We start from the raw sequence: 15,807 nt of genomic DNA on the forward strand, positions 1-15,807 counted from the left end.
TGATGGGTATAGTGCCAGGGTGATTCAGCAATGCAGAGAGTGGGGTCAGGATTCACAGGGGCCTTAACCCTAACACAGAAGCTGCACCTCAAGCCCTGCTATCTGCTTGGGGTCTAGGGCTAGAGCCACATCCTGTGGGCTGACCTCCTACTGAGCTGGTTTGCTTTTACCTCTTGTTACTGAGGCATTGACTGTCCCATGCAAAACACATCAATGATGTTAGTGCCTGTGGTGCCTCTCTGAATCTTGCCATACTCACTTGTGATATGCAAGTTTGTTTCTGTAATACTCTTTAAATACATCTTTCCTGGTAGGCATTCTCCAGCCACAGTGACATTAAAGACATTTTTTTGCAAAAATCTTGTTGGTCTAATAAAAGATATCACCTCTACCATGAGCCCCGATGGCTTTCTACAGCCACAATAGCATTTTTTGTCTGGGGCATGAGAAACATCGCTGAAAATACTTGAGTGAGGTAAAAGCACCTCTGAAAATATTAAGATAAGACAAATTTCTCTTTGATGTCATGGTGTTAGCCTCCTGCCACTAAGTCACGGCTTCCCAAGAGCTGCTCCAGAATCCCTTAGTATTAACGTTGCAGAGGAAGTAGTACAAACTTAAAAAGAGCTGCTGCCCAGACGGGAACAGCGGTAAACAGGAGACGCACCAATTGAAGATATTTAGCCCTCCACTGTGATAGAAGTGTGAGTCACTTAGCACCTGCCTTTATATGGAGGTCAAAAAAATACAAAGTCATAACATATTTGTCACTGATCAGCAGAACAGCTGAGTGCACTAGCACAACAGTGCCCGTGCTACAGTATCGAGTGGGTATGATTCATTAGTTGAGCAGCAGCTGTTGTTGGGGGGAAGGTTGCAGGGATTTATGAAACCTGCAGTCTCTGTTACCCTTGAGCAAGGATATAAGAAGCAGACTGTACAATAGGCCATGCCTGTGGTTTAACTTCCCTCCCCCTTTCAGGCTAGCCAGTACCACACACATTGTTCGTGGCTTTCATTGCAAACCCATTGAAGAGCGCTCCTCCTTGAACATACAGGCTATGGACATAAGCACTCAACGGTTCTTGTCTCTGTCTTGCCCAGGTGGTGGAGGTCTACGGGCTCCTGGCGCTGGGGATGTCACTCTGGAACCAGCTGGTAGTCCCCGTCCTGTTCATGGTGTTCTGGCTCGTCTTGTTTGCTTTGCAGATCTACTCCTATTTCAGTACGCGGGATCAGCCGGCCTCCAGAGAGAGGCTTCTCTTCCTCTTCCTTACAAGGTAATTAAATACCATCTTCCTACCCCTGTGTGTGTGTGTTTCTGAATGAGTGCAGGACTTCTGTCAATAGGATGCTGCATCAGTTCTGTCTCATTCTAGTTGGGGCCCTCTGTCTATCGTCATATTTAAGCCCTTGGTTTCTGGGTTAACCGAGGAAATGTGAGGTTTCTCTCTCTCTTCGTTAAAATGGATAACGCTGCTGGTTCTGTCTTTCTGTGCAGCATTCACAGCAGTGACTAGCTTAATTTTCAGTTAACCTCCAGGGATGGAATCTGCCTATTCTCTCTTACTCTCCTCCTTTCCTGAAGTTTTAATTTTGCTCCAGACTGTGGTATTGATTGTAGCTGCTGGCACTGTGGCAGTTGCCAGAAGTGAAGGTGAAATGACCTGATCACTCTCCGCCTTGGAGGCATGGAAACTGGAGGTGGAAGCATTTTCAGGATAAAAGGCCTCTGGATTTTATTGGCTGTTTGCAAAGAACTGGAAACTTCTTGTCCTAAGGGGCATTGCTCAGAGTCTCTTGTCATCAGGCAAAGAGAAGATGGACCCTGGGAATGAAAGACATCGCAGCCCTCCCACGACTGACTTGCTTCTGCTTGGAGCGCTGTGCTGTGCCAGGTCCCACAGTCTGTGCTCCAGAGATGTGTGGGTTTCAGGCGGAGAGAGCAGAGGTTTGCGTGACATGGCAGGGGAATTTATTTGCTGTGAAACCCTTGTGCCTCTAGTAGAGGATGTGGTTGTTGTCACATGCACAGATCTCCAGTGCCAGACATTGCAGTGAAGTGCGAATATCTGTTAACAGTGGGTGATCTCTGCAGGCTAAAACAATCAGTGGTTGAAAGGATCTTAGGTTAAAGCACAGGTTTACCCTACATAACCTGGACCACTGCTGGTTCTCTGGAGTTCTGCCATAGGAAGGAGAGTCTGGAGCATGAGCGATTTACACATCAGTCCACGCACACCCAGCAGAATGAGTGTTATACCTAGTAGGGGTATGGAGTGATATGCAGGAGATAAACCAGCTGCCATCTCAAGGGGTCTTGTTCAGCTTCTCTGTTTAGCTCAAAACAAGGAAGGACAAAACTTAACAGACCCACCTTCACCCCTCTGAGTCATCGTCAGGACATCTTCTGTGGATTCTTTTTGGCCATTGCTGTCATCTCTGATGGCACAAGAGCAGCAAACAGAGTTCAGAAAGCACTGTACCAGGCTGCAAAGGATAAAGACACTTTGCATTGCTGCAGTAGCAAACCCAGCACTGGACAGGGGTTCTTCTGGAGAGACAGCGCTCCAGCAGCAGTTCTCACCTCTGGCAGTAACTGATAGGGAAGTAAGGTAAAATATTATTTGTCAGGCCAGCTGATTAAGATTCTCCATGCAGTCAAAGGGCTTCACAGTAATATGATCTACTTAGCAAGATGGGGGGGAAAAGGTTTTCTCTGCCAAGGAAGAGAGTAGTCTCTCTGCAGGTGTGCTCTTTTATTTGCTGTAATGACTTATTTCCCAGAGCTGTGCAACTCCAGAATTCAAGCAATCGCAGTCGGTGCATTTAATAGCAATATCAAGTTGCCATGAATGCACAGCAAGCAACAATATGCTGCCTCTGTGTAGATGTTTTTACAGGTGGCAATGATTCAGGCATTCAGGAGAAATGAAAACTCACGCTTGCAGCTTCAGTATGACTCTGGACGTTCTCCAGCTCCTCCTTTGACCTTTTTAAGTTTCTCTGGGTCCCTTCCATGTGAGATCCTCTCTGCTGCCCTTCCATATGAAGTTACCTGTAGAGTTTTTTAACCTTCTGACAAAGGTGCTTTGTAATAGAGCCCACCAGAAGACTTGGTTATGTTGGACCAGTAACTGGGGGCTCTGCTCTGACAGCTTTGAAACAAAGCTCTCAGGTTATTCAGGTGCCTTGTATACAGCAGACCTTAGATATCGCATGTGGCTGTGAGGGGTGACTGTTGCCCCAGTACAGCCTGTGCAGAAGCTAACACTTTCCCAGCTAACTCTTTCCATGCACAGGTTACAAGAACAGTGGAGATCTGGGGAATCTCAGCTGTGCCCTTTGCCTTAGCAAATCCATCCGCTGTAACCACATGTCTCTGTGTGGTAACAGGATTGTCATGTTAGCAAGTAAATCAAACGGAGTGTCTGTTCCTCTAATAGAAAGTACAAGCAAGACAGTGCCACCCCGTGGCACGCTCCCGCAGCACCCGCTGAATGAACAATGGGCTTCCCCAGGGACTTCCTCTTGCAGCTGATGGGTGTAACTTGATGATGGAGTTGTGATAGAGTAAGGCGATCTCCTGAAAGCGTGATTTGAGCCCGCTGGCATGTGAGGAGGAAATAATAGACCAGTGTCTTACGGAGCTGTCCCTGCAGGAGAAAGGGACATAGTTGTGCGGATTGTTGTGTTGCATTTAAATGAATTGAGTTGTGATTTTTTTTTTCTCTCCAAACCAGCTTATACTCTTCATTGAAAAGATAACAAAACTTATTTTAAACTTCTTTTTTCGCCCCCTCTTACAGCATTGCAGAATGTTGCAGCACCCCGTACTCACTGCTGGGCCTCGTGTTCACCGTCTCCTTTGTTGCTTTGGGAGTTTTAACACTCTGCAAGTTCTACTTGCAGGGCTACCGAGCATTCATGAATGACCCTGCTATGAATCGGTAAGTGCCAGGGAGCGTGTTTTTTAAGAAGGCAGCGCATCGATGGTTGGGAAACTGGCAGTCTCTTGCCTTTCGATGAATTGTGTAGACTGAACAGGGAATCTGGCAGGCATTTTATTAATGAGTCTATGCGCACTGATGGGGAGAGACTGCCATGCAAATGTGTTCAAAAGGCCTTCTGCAGGGTTCAGCTCAGTTCAGTTCTGTAACCAAGACAGGGTGCCTGCTGTTTGGGTGTTGAAGTAGTCTCGTGTGCAGCATTTTCACGCGGGGCGAGTCACTGGAGGAATGTTCGCATGTTTAGAAGAACTGAATGTTTATGTAGCAGCTTCTGTTTCCTGTCTCATTTGTCCCCGGTTTCTACATGTGAAACCAAGCTACCCTTCTGTGGAACTTTACGAATACCACAATATTTACACAGACCAGCTAAAAGCTACTGTGGGAACCACCCAGGGCCGACAGACCACCTGTTGTTCTGGTGTTTGTCCCGACTGTCTGACATACACGTGGGAGCTGGGTGGTGGTGTGGTGGGCTTGACCTCTGCAGAAAGTTCAAACTCTGATTCAGGCCTTAAGTGAAAGACTCGTTGTTTGGAAACCAGGTTCTGAGATAGGAAGTAGGGAGCTGGAGCCTGTGTGAAGGGGGCCCTGCCCAAATGGCACAGGAGCATCTTTGGGAAGAAGCCCTGGGTAGACTGTACTTTGTCTTGCAGAAGTTATAGCAGTGCTGCTCAGACTCCTGCCTGGCTAACTTCACTCTGGGCTTCCAAGAGAGTAAAGGCAGCTCTTTACAGGAGACTCGTTTTCCAGGCCCTGTGTTTGCCATCTTGAACCTGTCCTGTATCTCCACCCTGCAAGGCACTGCCTTCTGAATGAACCCAGCTGGCAACACACTTAACGAGAAAAATCAGCAAAGCATAAACTGCAGGGTTCAAAGCGAACATCCGTGTTTCATTTCTTAGAGGGCAGAAAATAAATTAAGATTGAAACAGATTGCAGTGATAGGGCAGTAAGTGTGTGTGGGTTTCTAGTGGTTGCCAGATGTGCATATATAAAAGCTGGAGCAAAACCAGTGATGCCCTAAATTTTGCATTTTTTCTCCTTTAAAATGCGCACCTGAAGGGGGATGACGGAAGGAGTCACGCTTCTGATCCTGGCCATGCAGACCGGCTTGATCGAGCTGCAGGTGGTGCACCGGGCATTCCTGCTCAGTATTATTCTCTTCATTGTGGTTGCATCCATCCTGCAGTCCATGCTGGAGATTGCTGATCCCATTGTTCTGGCACTGGGGGCTTCAAGGGACAAGTAAGTGATTGCAGTGACGAAGCTGGCCCCATGTTGCCTTTTGCCTCCCCATATTCTTGAAAACTGGGAAGAATACTAGCCCATGTGCACTAGCCCATCTCATTTATCATTGCTCTTGTCGCCACCCCATGACTCTCTGTTCTGCTGAGTGATGTACCTCGGGCAGGAAAGTGATCTGGGTCCCACAGGCCTCGAGTCATCCATGAGCATGTCCCTGTGCTGGCACTGGGCTCTCTGCTTGGCCCGTGGTGCCGGAGAGTAGCTAGCATGCCACAGGGAATGGCAGGCAGCCTATCACCTGGTTAAACCAGTCCAGCAAAAATGACCAGTTATTCAAAAACAGGTTCCATAATTAAACAAATAGACTAAAGATTAGCGCCAGTCTCATATGGTACCCAGGCAATACCCCTCTGCTGTGGGCTTGGACCAGGAGTTAGTGAGGCCAGGTGGAGGAGGCATGCACAGCCTTCCCTCCGGACCCCATCTTGGGAAAGCTGCTCTTCTCTGTAGCTCCCCCTCAGCAGCAAGAGCCTTTTCGAGGGACTGCCTGAGGCTTGTTGCCTGCCCTCTGTGCGCCAGCCTTTCCTTGGAGAATCACAGGGTGCAAAGGCAGCCTCTGGGCTCATGTGGTCCAACCCTCAGTTCTTTCCAACTCAGCCCTGGAGAAGGCTTTCCTACCTGCATCGCTGACCTTGCTCTCCCTGTCTTTGGGGAAGGAATGTGGTCAGCAGCCCAGGAGCATTCCCGGCACCCCCAGACTGCTGGGGTGACCTCTGGGCCTGTGCAGGTCAGATGGTTTGGAGGGGTGGTTTCCTTGCAGCAGGAGGAGGCACTTAGGAGCAAGGGCACGGAGCCTCGTGGGTCTTTACCAGATGTCTCAGTCATGTGGTGTTTTCTTTCCTGTTATCTTTTGCTTTGCGTTGTAAGGTTCTTTATTTGCCTTTGGTACTCTGGCATGAAACTGTTTCTATTTGTGCCTTCTGTGTTCACTGCATGCATGTCTTCCCTTTATCTAGCCCTGACTGTTATAAATAAAAGTGGTTTATTTATAGCCAGCAAGTTCGTTTAGCTTAGAGGTTCCTCCTGGCCAGCAAGGTCTGTCTGCACCGTGTTAACTCTACACACGCTAGTACGGGGTGAGGGAGGAGGATACAAGCAGCTGGTGGGTGCAGACAGATTGTCCCTGGTGACAGCAAACGACGTTGGTATTGGCAGGGCCCAAACCCACCTTTATGCAGATTTCTGAACAAGGGGATGGGGAAGGTGATTAAAACAACAACAACTACAAATCTAATCCAGAAATAGCATCCTGATATAAACCTTCAAACCCTGGCTTGCAGCAGACTAGCCTAATTCTGGTCTCTGCTATCTTCCCTTCGAGTGACATCTATCGGGTTAGTGCATGCTATTTCTGGAGCTAGAGGCAGTTAAAAATACCAGCTGTGTAGCATAGTAAATGGCCGGCATCGCTGGCAAGGTTTCTCAATGGGGTGTGTGCAAAAAGGTTAGGACTGTTTAATTTACAGCAGGGACATGATTTAAGTACCCAGAATACATGCCAACATGGAGGAGAGCACTCAGGCACTTCTCTTCCTCTTTTCTCTTTAGATAAGAAGGTGACATCCATTAAAAGGAGCAGATTTAAAACATGATAAAAAGAAAGGCATGTGTAGTTAATGTATGAAATGCTTCACCCCGTGATAATACACGGGCTAGCAAAAAGTCAGTCAACTAAGAATTAGACCTTTGCATGGGGAGAAAGATCTCCTGATTCATTTGACCACCTTGAAAATAAACCTGGAGCAGGTTATTCTGCAATTGCTCTGAATGGTTTCTTGGACTTTCATCTGAAACATCTGAGGTAGCCACTTTTAGACCAGATATGAAATGAGTTAAATTACTAACCTGATCTGCTGTGACAATGCCCAAGCACTTTCTAGTGTAGTCCCCACCCCTTTCTTGCTAGGGGGGGAGTCCTTGTGTGGAGATCAGAAAGAAGTGAAGTCCTGTCTGCGTGAGCTTACACACCCTGGGAACCCGAGCGCACTTGAAGATATTAAGAGTTTCTTTCCTTTCAAGTAACTGCCTTCGGCAGCTGCCTTGGCCACTGCTGTTCCAGTGAGAGGATGGGGTCTGAATCGCCGCCCCCATCTGCTTTGATAACACCCCCTTCCCTTTGTTCCTGCAGGAGCCTGTGGAAGCATTTCCGTGCGGTCAGCCTGTGCCTGTTCCTGCTGGTGTTCCCAGCATACATGGCCTACATGATCTGCCAGTTTTTCCACATGGATTTCTGGCTTCTGATCATTATCTCCAGCAGCATCCTCACCTCCCTCCAGGTAAGGGGCAGTGCTCTCCTGACAGCCCTCGTATTTTCTCTCTAGAGCAGTGCAGGGTGGATACAATTTAAATCACTGGGCAGGAAGCCTTGATTTGATCATCGTTTTCTACAAAAAAATGCATTCTTGTTGTTTAATATCCTGTATTCATTTAACTTCTTGAAACTTTGCACTTTGAGAGAGAGGTAAGGGCTTGACTGTGTACGCACACTTGCAGAGAGACAAGAGGGCTGCTGGGTGGGTAATCAGGGCTGTTCTCTCTCGCCTCCATGTACTGCTGTTAGCAAGGATGTTATCTCTGGAGACAACAGACTCTCCCTATGCCGGAAGAAGGGTGTTTGTACCTGAAAGCTTGCAAAGAACAATTTTTCCAACTACTTGGTCTAATAAAAGAGGCCATATCTACCCGAAGAACTTCACCTGCCTATGATTTTTGGGGACACAAATCCACAGTTTGAGAACTAAAACTCAGCATCCCAGAGATGCTTCATGGGATCTTCTAGACTGAACACTGAGTGCCATTGGGTAGAGTGGTTTTCTTTAACATGTGCTAATCTATAGAGGAACCTCTGGGAATCCAGTCCCTAATACAGTTCATGGTCTCTTGTGACCTATTTATTAAACTTCTAAAAAGGTTACATGAATATATTGTCTCAAATAGTATATAATTAGAAGTTATAATCCCTATTCTAGGATGATATCTTAAATTAAAACTATCTTTATATGCTTTTTTTAAAAGCATCTTAAAAAAAATTACAATTTAAATAAAAATTATCTGATTTAAATAAAAAATATCTGATTTTTTTTTTTTTATTTATTTAAAAAATTGTTGTTTTTTTTTTTCCCCCCCACCCTGGAACAGCAGTTTGAAACCTTTTCAGAGTCAAGGCCACCCTCTGCCACTTTTTTGAATGAGGCGGCATCCCCAGTTGAGAGCCACTGCTGGTGCCACCTCAGCTCACCTCACTGTTCCTCAACTGGGTGCTGCCACCCAGCCGGTCTGGGAAGAACTGCGCCACGTGTGCACAGTGCCGCTGCATTAGGGCTCTCTGATAACCCCAAAGCAGATGGAGTTGCTTGGGCTGTAGCCCCTCTGGTCTTCCCCCAGACTGGAAACAGAGGCATGCAGGTGAAACTGGGAGGAGAGAATTTGGAGAGGCAGGGGAGCCGGTCTGGGAAAGGCTACAGCCTGAGTCAGCTGTGTGTGCTTTGGGTTTATCGGAGAGCCCTGAAGCAGTAGGAGTATACCTGCGAAATTGTATTTGGCTACTTGCATTATGTGGCCCTAGGTGAGAGCCAGTGCCCTAGAGGATTGGGGGGTGATGAACCAAAATTGTGTGGGGGATAAGAAGGCAAAGGTGGGAGATGGGATATAAAATGTTTCATTTATCTCCAGTGGTGGCTAAAGTGGTTACTTTTGTTCCCAGCCCAGGGTAGAAATTGCTGTTTTCAACAGAAGTGCAGTCAAACTTCAGGGGCACACAAATGGGCCCAGTAATTATAACGTTTTATAACGCTCTTTTTATAGGAGGCTTCGAAACTGGGGTGCTCTGAAAATATTTCGGCGGCCAAAACATGATATGAAATAAAGAAGCAAACACACACCCTACACTGAAAGTTATTCAGCTTAATGCTGTCATTTTTCTTCAGTTATTATAGACTAACCCAGGGAAGCTGACACTTGTTTTCTGGCTGGTAGCCAGACCTTAGTACTGGGCCTCAAGCTGATGCGTTTTGCCGAGTAGGACTGGATTTAAGCTTCTGCTTAGCTTTTTAAGCACATGCTTTGCTGATTTGGGTTTGGGGAGGGAGCAGAGCCTTGTATGTGCAAAACTTGCTGAGGTGGTATTGGACTGGAAGGCCAAGACCAAGCTGTCGTTCTGTCTCCTTCTAGGTCCTTGGGACGCTTTTCATTTATGTCTTGTTTATGGTGGAGGAGTTCAGAAAAGAGCCAGTCGAAAACATGGATGATGTGATTTACTATGTAAACGGCACATACCGGCTGCTGGAATTCCTTGTGGCGCTGTGTGTCGTGGCCTACGGCGTCTCGGAGACCATCTTCGGGGAATGGACTGTGATGGGCTCCATGATCATCTTCATCCACTCCTATTACAACGTGTGGCTGCGTGCCCAGCTGGGGTGGAAGAGTTTCCTTCTCCGCAGGGATGCTGTGAATAAAATTAAATCACTGCCCACTGCTACAAAAGAGCAGCTGGAGCAACACAACGATATCTGTGCCATCTGCTACCAGGTACGCACTTCAGCTCGAGGGGGAGGACTCTTGCCGTACCTGTGGGCTGCGTGGAGGCCACATCTTGAGTGGTGAAACAAACCTGGGTTGTTTCTTGCCTCCAGTCCCTAGAGAAGTCCACTGTGTCTAACTTGGCTTAGTTCAGAATTTAGGGTGGTCACTTCTGTGACAGTCCAGAACAGATGGACATGGCTGGATTTTTAAGTAAAAATGAAAGTGTTTTTTTTAAACTTTAAATTTGCTTGGGTGTTGGCTAAAAGCAAGCCTTGCAAAATCTCTGAATTTCTGAGAAGCTTCCACTGAATTTGGGTCAAGCTGTTCTTGATGACAGCAGGCAGAACTTGCCAGTCCTATCAGGTTTCTCTTCCACATCCTGGAAGACTGGATTTGCCCCACTAGCTGAAGGTGCCATATCAGTTCACAAAAACATTTCAGTGTGTGGTGTTTCCATTTCCATTTTGCTTAGAAGACCTACTGGTTCTAATAGAAAATGAAACCTCATGCCTGTGAAGCAAGAGGTCTAACTTACACCAGCAGAAGGAAGGAAATAAAAAATGAACACTGAGATTAATGCTCTTTGCTGTGTCTCAAGTCCTGAAAAATTGGGTGCTTCCCCATGGAAAGTAGTGTTGGCTCTGATTGGAAGTGAAAGAGGAACTGTAGGATGAATGATATAGGGTTTATTGCAGGTGGATTTTCTCCAAAGTTGAGAGAAGCTTCCTTCCCCACCCCAAAAAATCCCAACTGCTGGCTTAGATGGCATGTGAGTGAAAGACAGAGGTCTGACCTCTGGTGTAGCTCATTGCCAGTCCCACGCTAAGTAGACTGACATTTTTGTCACATCACGGGGTTCAGAAACATGTAGCTGGGGACATAGACTGTTGGGGTTTTTCTCTTCTTAGTCCCTTGTAACAAATGCCCTACAACTGCCTCTAGGAGCACCTGGCCATAATCATTTTATCTGAGCTTCTCGTCCATGCAGTGTTGACTTCCATGGTACTGAAGTGGTTTTATCATTGTAGCCTCATGTTAGTACTTGCTCTGTTCAGCTCTGGCAAGGCAGGGACCCAAGCCAATGTTTCACCCCCTCTCAGGAAGCTCTTAGGTCTGGGGTGAAGGGAGTTATGCGCGAGATAGCCGCGGTGGATGGGAGTGTGCCCACCTGTCCTGTGACACCATCATTCTCTGTCTTTCAGGATATGAAATCTGCTGTAATCACACCGTGTAGCCATTTCTTCCACGCCGGATGTCTTAAGAAATGGCTGTATGTGCAAGAGACCTGCCCTTTGTGCCACTGCCAACTTAAAAGCCCCTCGCAGCTCCCCGGACAGGGACTGGAGCCAGTTCAACAGCCAGACCCTGGAGTGGAGCAGAATAGGAGTCATCGCGAAGCGAATGAGCCCCAGGGTGTCAAACACAATGAGGCACCAGATATGCAAGATAGTCTTAGTGCCAGTGATGGACAAGGGGTGGAGGAGCCAGCTTGCCAAGAGGACGCTGTGGACCCTGTAGAGGGTGCTCAGAGTCGAGATTGTGGCCTGTGGCCTGCGGAGCCCAGGCAGGGGATGCCTATTGCAAAAGAAATTGTGCTGAAGGATCAAGAGGAGTCTCCCACTCCAGACCCGCGGGCTTGTGTCCAGATTTGAAGTGACAGTGGACGAGACTGGAGCAGATGCGTTTCGGAGACCCAGGCCTGACTCAACAGAGAACTTGTCCTTCCGCTGTTGTGATGCAGTTTAGCAATTATTGCTGGTCAAGACTGTACTTCGAATATCCTATGCTGATTACTGGTGGGCTGCTTGGTAGGGGGGGATGCCAAGGGAACTCAACTAAAAGGACTCCAGAAGCTGCCTCTGGATTGTGAGGGGAGGAAGAGCCTGGAAACAAACTAAGTGGAAAGAGTGTTTTCGGGGGGGTGGGTGAAGGGTAAGACGAGCAGGAGGGGGTGTGGGAGGTGGCAGAGTGTCCAAGGAAGTGTTAGCATTCGTTTGGGTGGGGAGGGGAGGGGAGCTGTGTCTCAGGGTGCCTGGGGGGGAGGGGGGGTGTTACCACATGTTGGCCTGCTTTTCTGCATTGTCCAGAGTGCAGCCACAATCACTGATGTTTTGTAGAGCCCTGAAGCAAGAGGCAAAAGCCTCAGAGCATTGATTGTCCAGGAAGACAGAAGCACTCCTACGCCATGTACCTGCTTCGGGCATTTCTGGTGGAGCAGTTGCATTTGCATTCATGTAATCTATAGTGACTCTCGACTTTTATGACAGAGTCCCCGATATTTTGATGTACATGAAACTTTTGTTAATAGATGAGGATGCACCATCTGGGCCGTGTGAAGTAAACTAAAGCTCGCGTGAGCACTTCAACCTCCGCCGGAGGGAAGTGGGAAGAGCTTTAGGGCACGGATAGAGGCCACGCAGTGCTGTCCAAACCTGTGTAACGTTCACTTCCCACAGCTGAGTTTAAAGCAGTATTAAGCTCTGGCAATATTTGCACTTTTGGGAATGAGTACATTAACGTGTATGATCAAACTCCGCAAATGCCACTTTGACAGCTGTTAATTAGGGTATGCACCTTTTTTTCTTCGACAAGGATGTGTCCATACTTCAATTTTTACATTCATCATGGCTTCAGGTAGAAGTGGGGAGCGGGGAGGGGTGGGGAGTTCGGGAGTAGGGGGAAGGCAGTTTTTTTATGTGAATTTTGATATGAAACGAACCTAGTCACTTATTTATACGATAGGCTTGACTCAAGTGTTTTTCAAAGCTGGTATTCCTAATGTGAGACGTGATACGGTTTTATTTTTAGCAGTACATTTGGATGTAGACTGACAGACATAGCTGAATGTCTCAATAAATTACCTTTGACGATTTTTATATTTGGTTTTGTGCTTCTTATGCAGATGCTCCTCTGGATTTCATGTGGGTCTGGACTGACTGCCGTTCCCTTCCAGGCCCAGTGGACCTCTTAATGTTTCCTCCCTAGGCTCCTGCTCCAATGGCTGTACCTGTGTTAGGGAGCTAAGGACAGTTCAGGTCCTTCAAGACTCTTGGTCACCAGTGCCCGGACCACAGAGCGAGTACAGAACAGTACGTTGTACGCTTACCCCAGGGCCAAGTACGTACCTTCGTGGGGCTACCAAGGCAAAAGCCCAGGTCTGAGGGTGCCTCCTCCTTGACCAGTGAAAATAATGGTCGCAGGAAACAGCTAGTCTCTTCCCGCTTGGATTTGCTTGCATGCCGTCTTAGTATGTGGTGGTGACGTCTGCCATGAACTTCCCTTATCATTGTGGTTCTTACTGGATTATTAATATTGCTGGTTGGGAAAAAGCAGCAAAAAGTAGGGAAAAACTTTCATTACTTTCACCACTGTCCCACATCCCCATTGCTGTCGATGGGTGAGTGGGCTCATGATAAAATGTAGCCATGGCTTCCCCAATAGCCTGACCTCTTCAGGGACAAAGTACTGAACTTTGACCCTCCAAGCCTCCCTTTGATACTTAGATTTGTACTCTCCCCCTGCCACCCCCAATGTTTAACAGGTCATTGCAGAGGGGGTGTTGTGCAGAGGGAACAGAGTATGTGGATAGACTCTGCAGAGATTCCCGCTTCTGTAGCAGTAGTGATCAGGATTGCAAAGCAAGCCCTTCCCTTCTTGAACGCATCCTGCCTTTAGCAAAGAAGTTGTTGCGAGATCCGGGGCCCCATGTTCCATGCAGGCAAGTATCCTGCAAAAACGTCCTGAAGGAAGGAGAGCTCAGCAAGGGAGCATCCCCATGCGGGGTGTTTGTGAGATCATCTGAGACACATGGCACAAATGCTTGGCTCCATCTTAATTGTTTTTTAATGCTTTGCAGTCCGTGGAGAAAAGACATCCATCCTTGTGCAGAACAAAACTGATCTTAACTGAAACGCTCCCACTTTGGGCAGGAATTTGCGCAGGACACGCTTTTAAATGCAAAAGCAAGGATGGGTAAAAGCAAGCGAGACTTGAAAATTTCCTTACCCCGAGCTCCCTCTGCTGGTCTCCCCATCGCTTTGGCAGCAGACCAAGAATACAGCTATTCAGATGTATTTTATCAATGGTGATGATTTTATGTTTGCAGGAGCTGCAAGAAGCCCTGTCTGCAGTAGAGGCAGATGCATAGGAGGAGATGCAACTGGAAATGATGAGTAATGTGTCCTGCAAAATCCAGTTGTCCAATGGCTGGGGCACCTCCCTGGGATGTGGGGACTGAGGTTCATGCCCTTGATCCAAATTGAACAGGCAGGAACTAGTATCTGAGCCTCTCCCACCCCAGGCAAGTGCCTTAAACATTGGATAACAGGCTGATGTGGGCTGGTTGAGCCTTCTGCCTCCTGTCTTTTCAGCAAAATTAAGAAAAAGGAAAGGTCTTGGTTTCATCAGGACTCAAGAAAATCTTTGAAATTCCTAAAGTTTCTGTGGGGTGGGAAAACTGCTTCCTGGTCAGCCCCAGTCCTGCTTTTCCAGGGACAGACCATTTGCAAGTTCATCAAAGAGTTTGTCCTTTTTCTGGTTTAACAGAAGTTGGAAGTGGAAGGAGCTCGACTTGAATGTAATCCAAAAATTTAGATGGAAAAGAACCCAAAAACCCAAGCAGTGTCTATGAACACTCCTTCCTCTGTTTCTTTTTCTTTAGGCAGTGGAATAGACCGTGTTTTAATCACTGCCCTTGCAAGTGTTGCCAGACCAAAGGTTTCCATCTGATGAGCGAGACTGAACTAAATCAGCACGCACCTGACGTTGCTGGCTTCTGCACAAGCCCAGACAGTAAGCAGCGTCAAAAGTGAGCGGTGGGCCGGATTTTAAAATGGAATTCCTGTGTCGATCCCCTGGTGCTGGACAATACAGGTACCGTTTGTTTCCACTCGACTGTGGAAGCTCTCCAGCTGCTGTGGTCCGTGGTCTCCAAAGCACTTGCAAAGGTTTGTGGTGAGGTGGCTAGTGGTTTGGTGCTCACGCCCCCAAGCTTTAAAGTGCATGACGAGGTGGTTCACAACTGTTCTCATCTAACGTCTCTCCTCCGTGTGCCTGCCAGCTGCAGTTGTCTGTCACAACTGTTGTGAACAGCCCTTGTGAACATGGAAGAGGAGAGTGGTTATGTACATTGCAGCAGCTGAGGAGGAGATGGTGGTAGGCATGAAAGTCCATTCTTTAAGGACTTCTAGGGTTCCAGTACTGTTCCGTGAAAAACAGGCAGGGCCTTTTCAATTATTTCAAGTTGCACATCCAAAAAATGATGGCTGCCTCATCCAGGTGTCGCTTGATCAAGAAGGGATGCTGCACAAGTGTCTGTGGGCCCATCTGCGGTGCAGCCCCAAAGAGCTCTGTCCTAGAGGTCTCACCTGTGTGCTGCATACAAGATAGGAAACACATGAAGACCTCCTGAGACCCCTTCCAACCCTCATTTTCTATATGTTTATGTTTGCCTGATCTGTGTGACCTGTGCGAGAGGCTCCTAAGGGAAGATATCTTGTACGATCCTACCCAGCTCCAGTAACCTCTCGCCCCTTGCTTGATTTTGCTTGGAGGAGAGGAACAACTTGTTGAGAAGTTGCTGGCCAAGGTGATTTCAGACCCAGCTTTGCCCCTAGCATGGTGATGCTGGCACCCTCATAAAAGCCAGCTGGTTGCAATCAATCCTACTGCCCCTTTGTACAAAACCATGGTTCTTATGAAGTTCTTATGAACTCCTGCCATGCTTTCTTGCATTCAGCGTGCCCTGGGAGGAGAGATGCACCTTGTTTCCAAAAAGCAGAATGGAGACAAAAGATCCTTCCTTGTAAATGAGCAGCAGGAGGAGGAGCTGGGCCTGCTCACTGAAGTGCATGCAGATTTTACTTTCCCTTTTGCTCCTTAAGTTGCAGAGACTGCTTTTACCATATTTCTTCCATGTAATGTGCACAAGGGTGCATGCTACATGCAGGAAAGTATCTTATTTCAGAAAAAG

The 15,807-nt window shown here is 47.5% G+C and overlaps 1 protein-coding gene across 2 annotated transcripts in view; it reads left to right on the top strand.

The window, feature by feature from the left end:
* The window catches only part of RNF145 (ring finger protein 145), a 65,252-nt gene extending 53,449 nt beyond the window's left edge, over positions 1-11,803 (top strand). The window contains exons 6-11 of one of the 2 annotated variants that reach the window (XM_090064056.1): positions 1,105-1,280; positions 3,810-3,950; positions 5,073-5,255; positions 7,444-7,591; positions 9,486-9,842; positions 11,039-11,803. In XM_090064056.1, coding sequence (XP_089920182.1) covers positions 1,105-1,280; positions 3,810-3,950; positions 5,073-5,255; positions 7,444-7,591; positions 9,486-9,842; positions 11,039-11,488 — 1,455 coding nt within the window. In that variant the 3' untranslated portion in view covers positions 11,489-11,803. The remainder of the gene's footprint in view (positions 1-1,104; positions 1,281-3,809; positions 3,951-5,072; positions 5,256-7,443; positions 7,592-9,485; positions 9,843-11,038) is intronic. The other variant, XM_090064057.1, reaches the window with a different exon arrangement.
* The last annotated feature ends 4,004 nt before the right edge of the window (positions 11,804-15,807 follow it).

Source organism: Crocodylus siamensis, chromosome 10 (assembly GCF_052110815.1).
Source record: "Crocodylus siamensis isolate JL-2025a chromosome 10, ASM5211081v1, whole genome shotgun sequence".
NCBI classification, from domain to species: domain Eukaryota; kingdom Metazoa; phylum Chordata; order Crocodylia; family Crocodylidae; genus Crocodylus; species Crocodylus siamensis.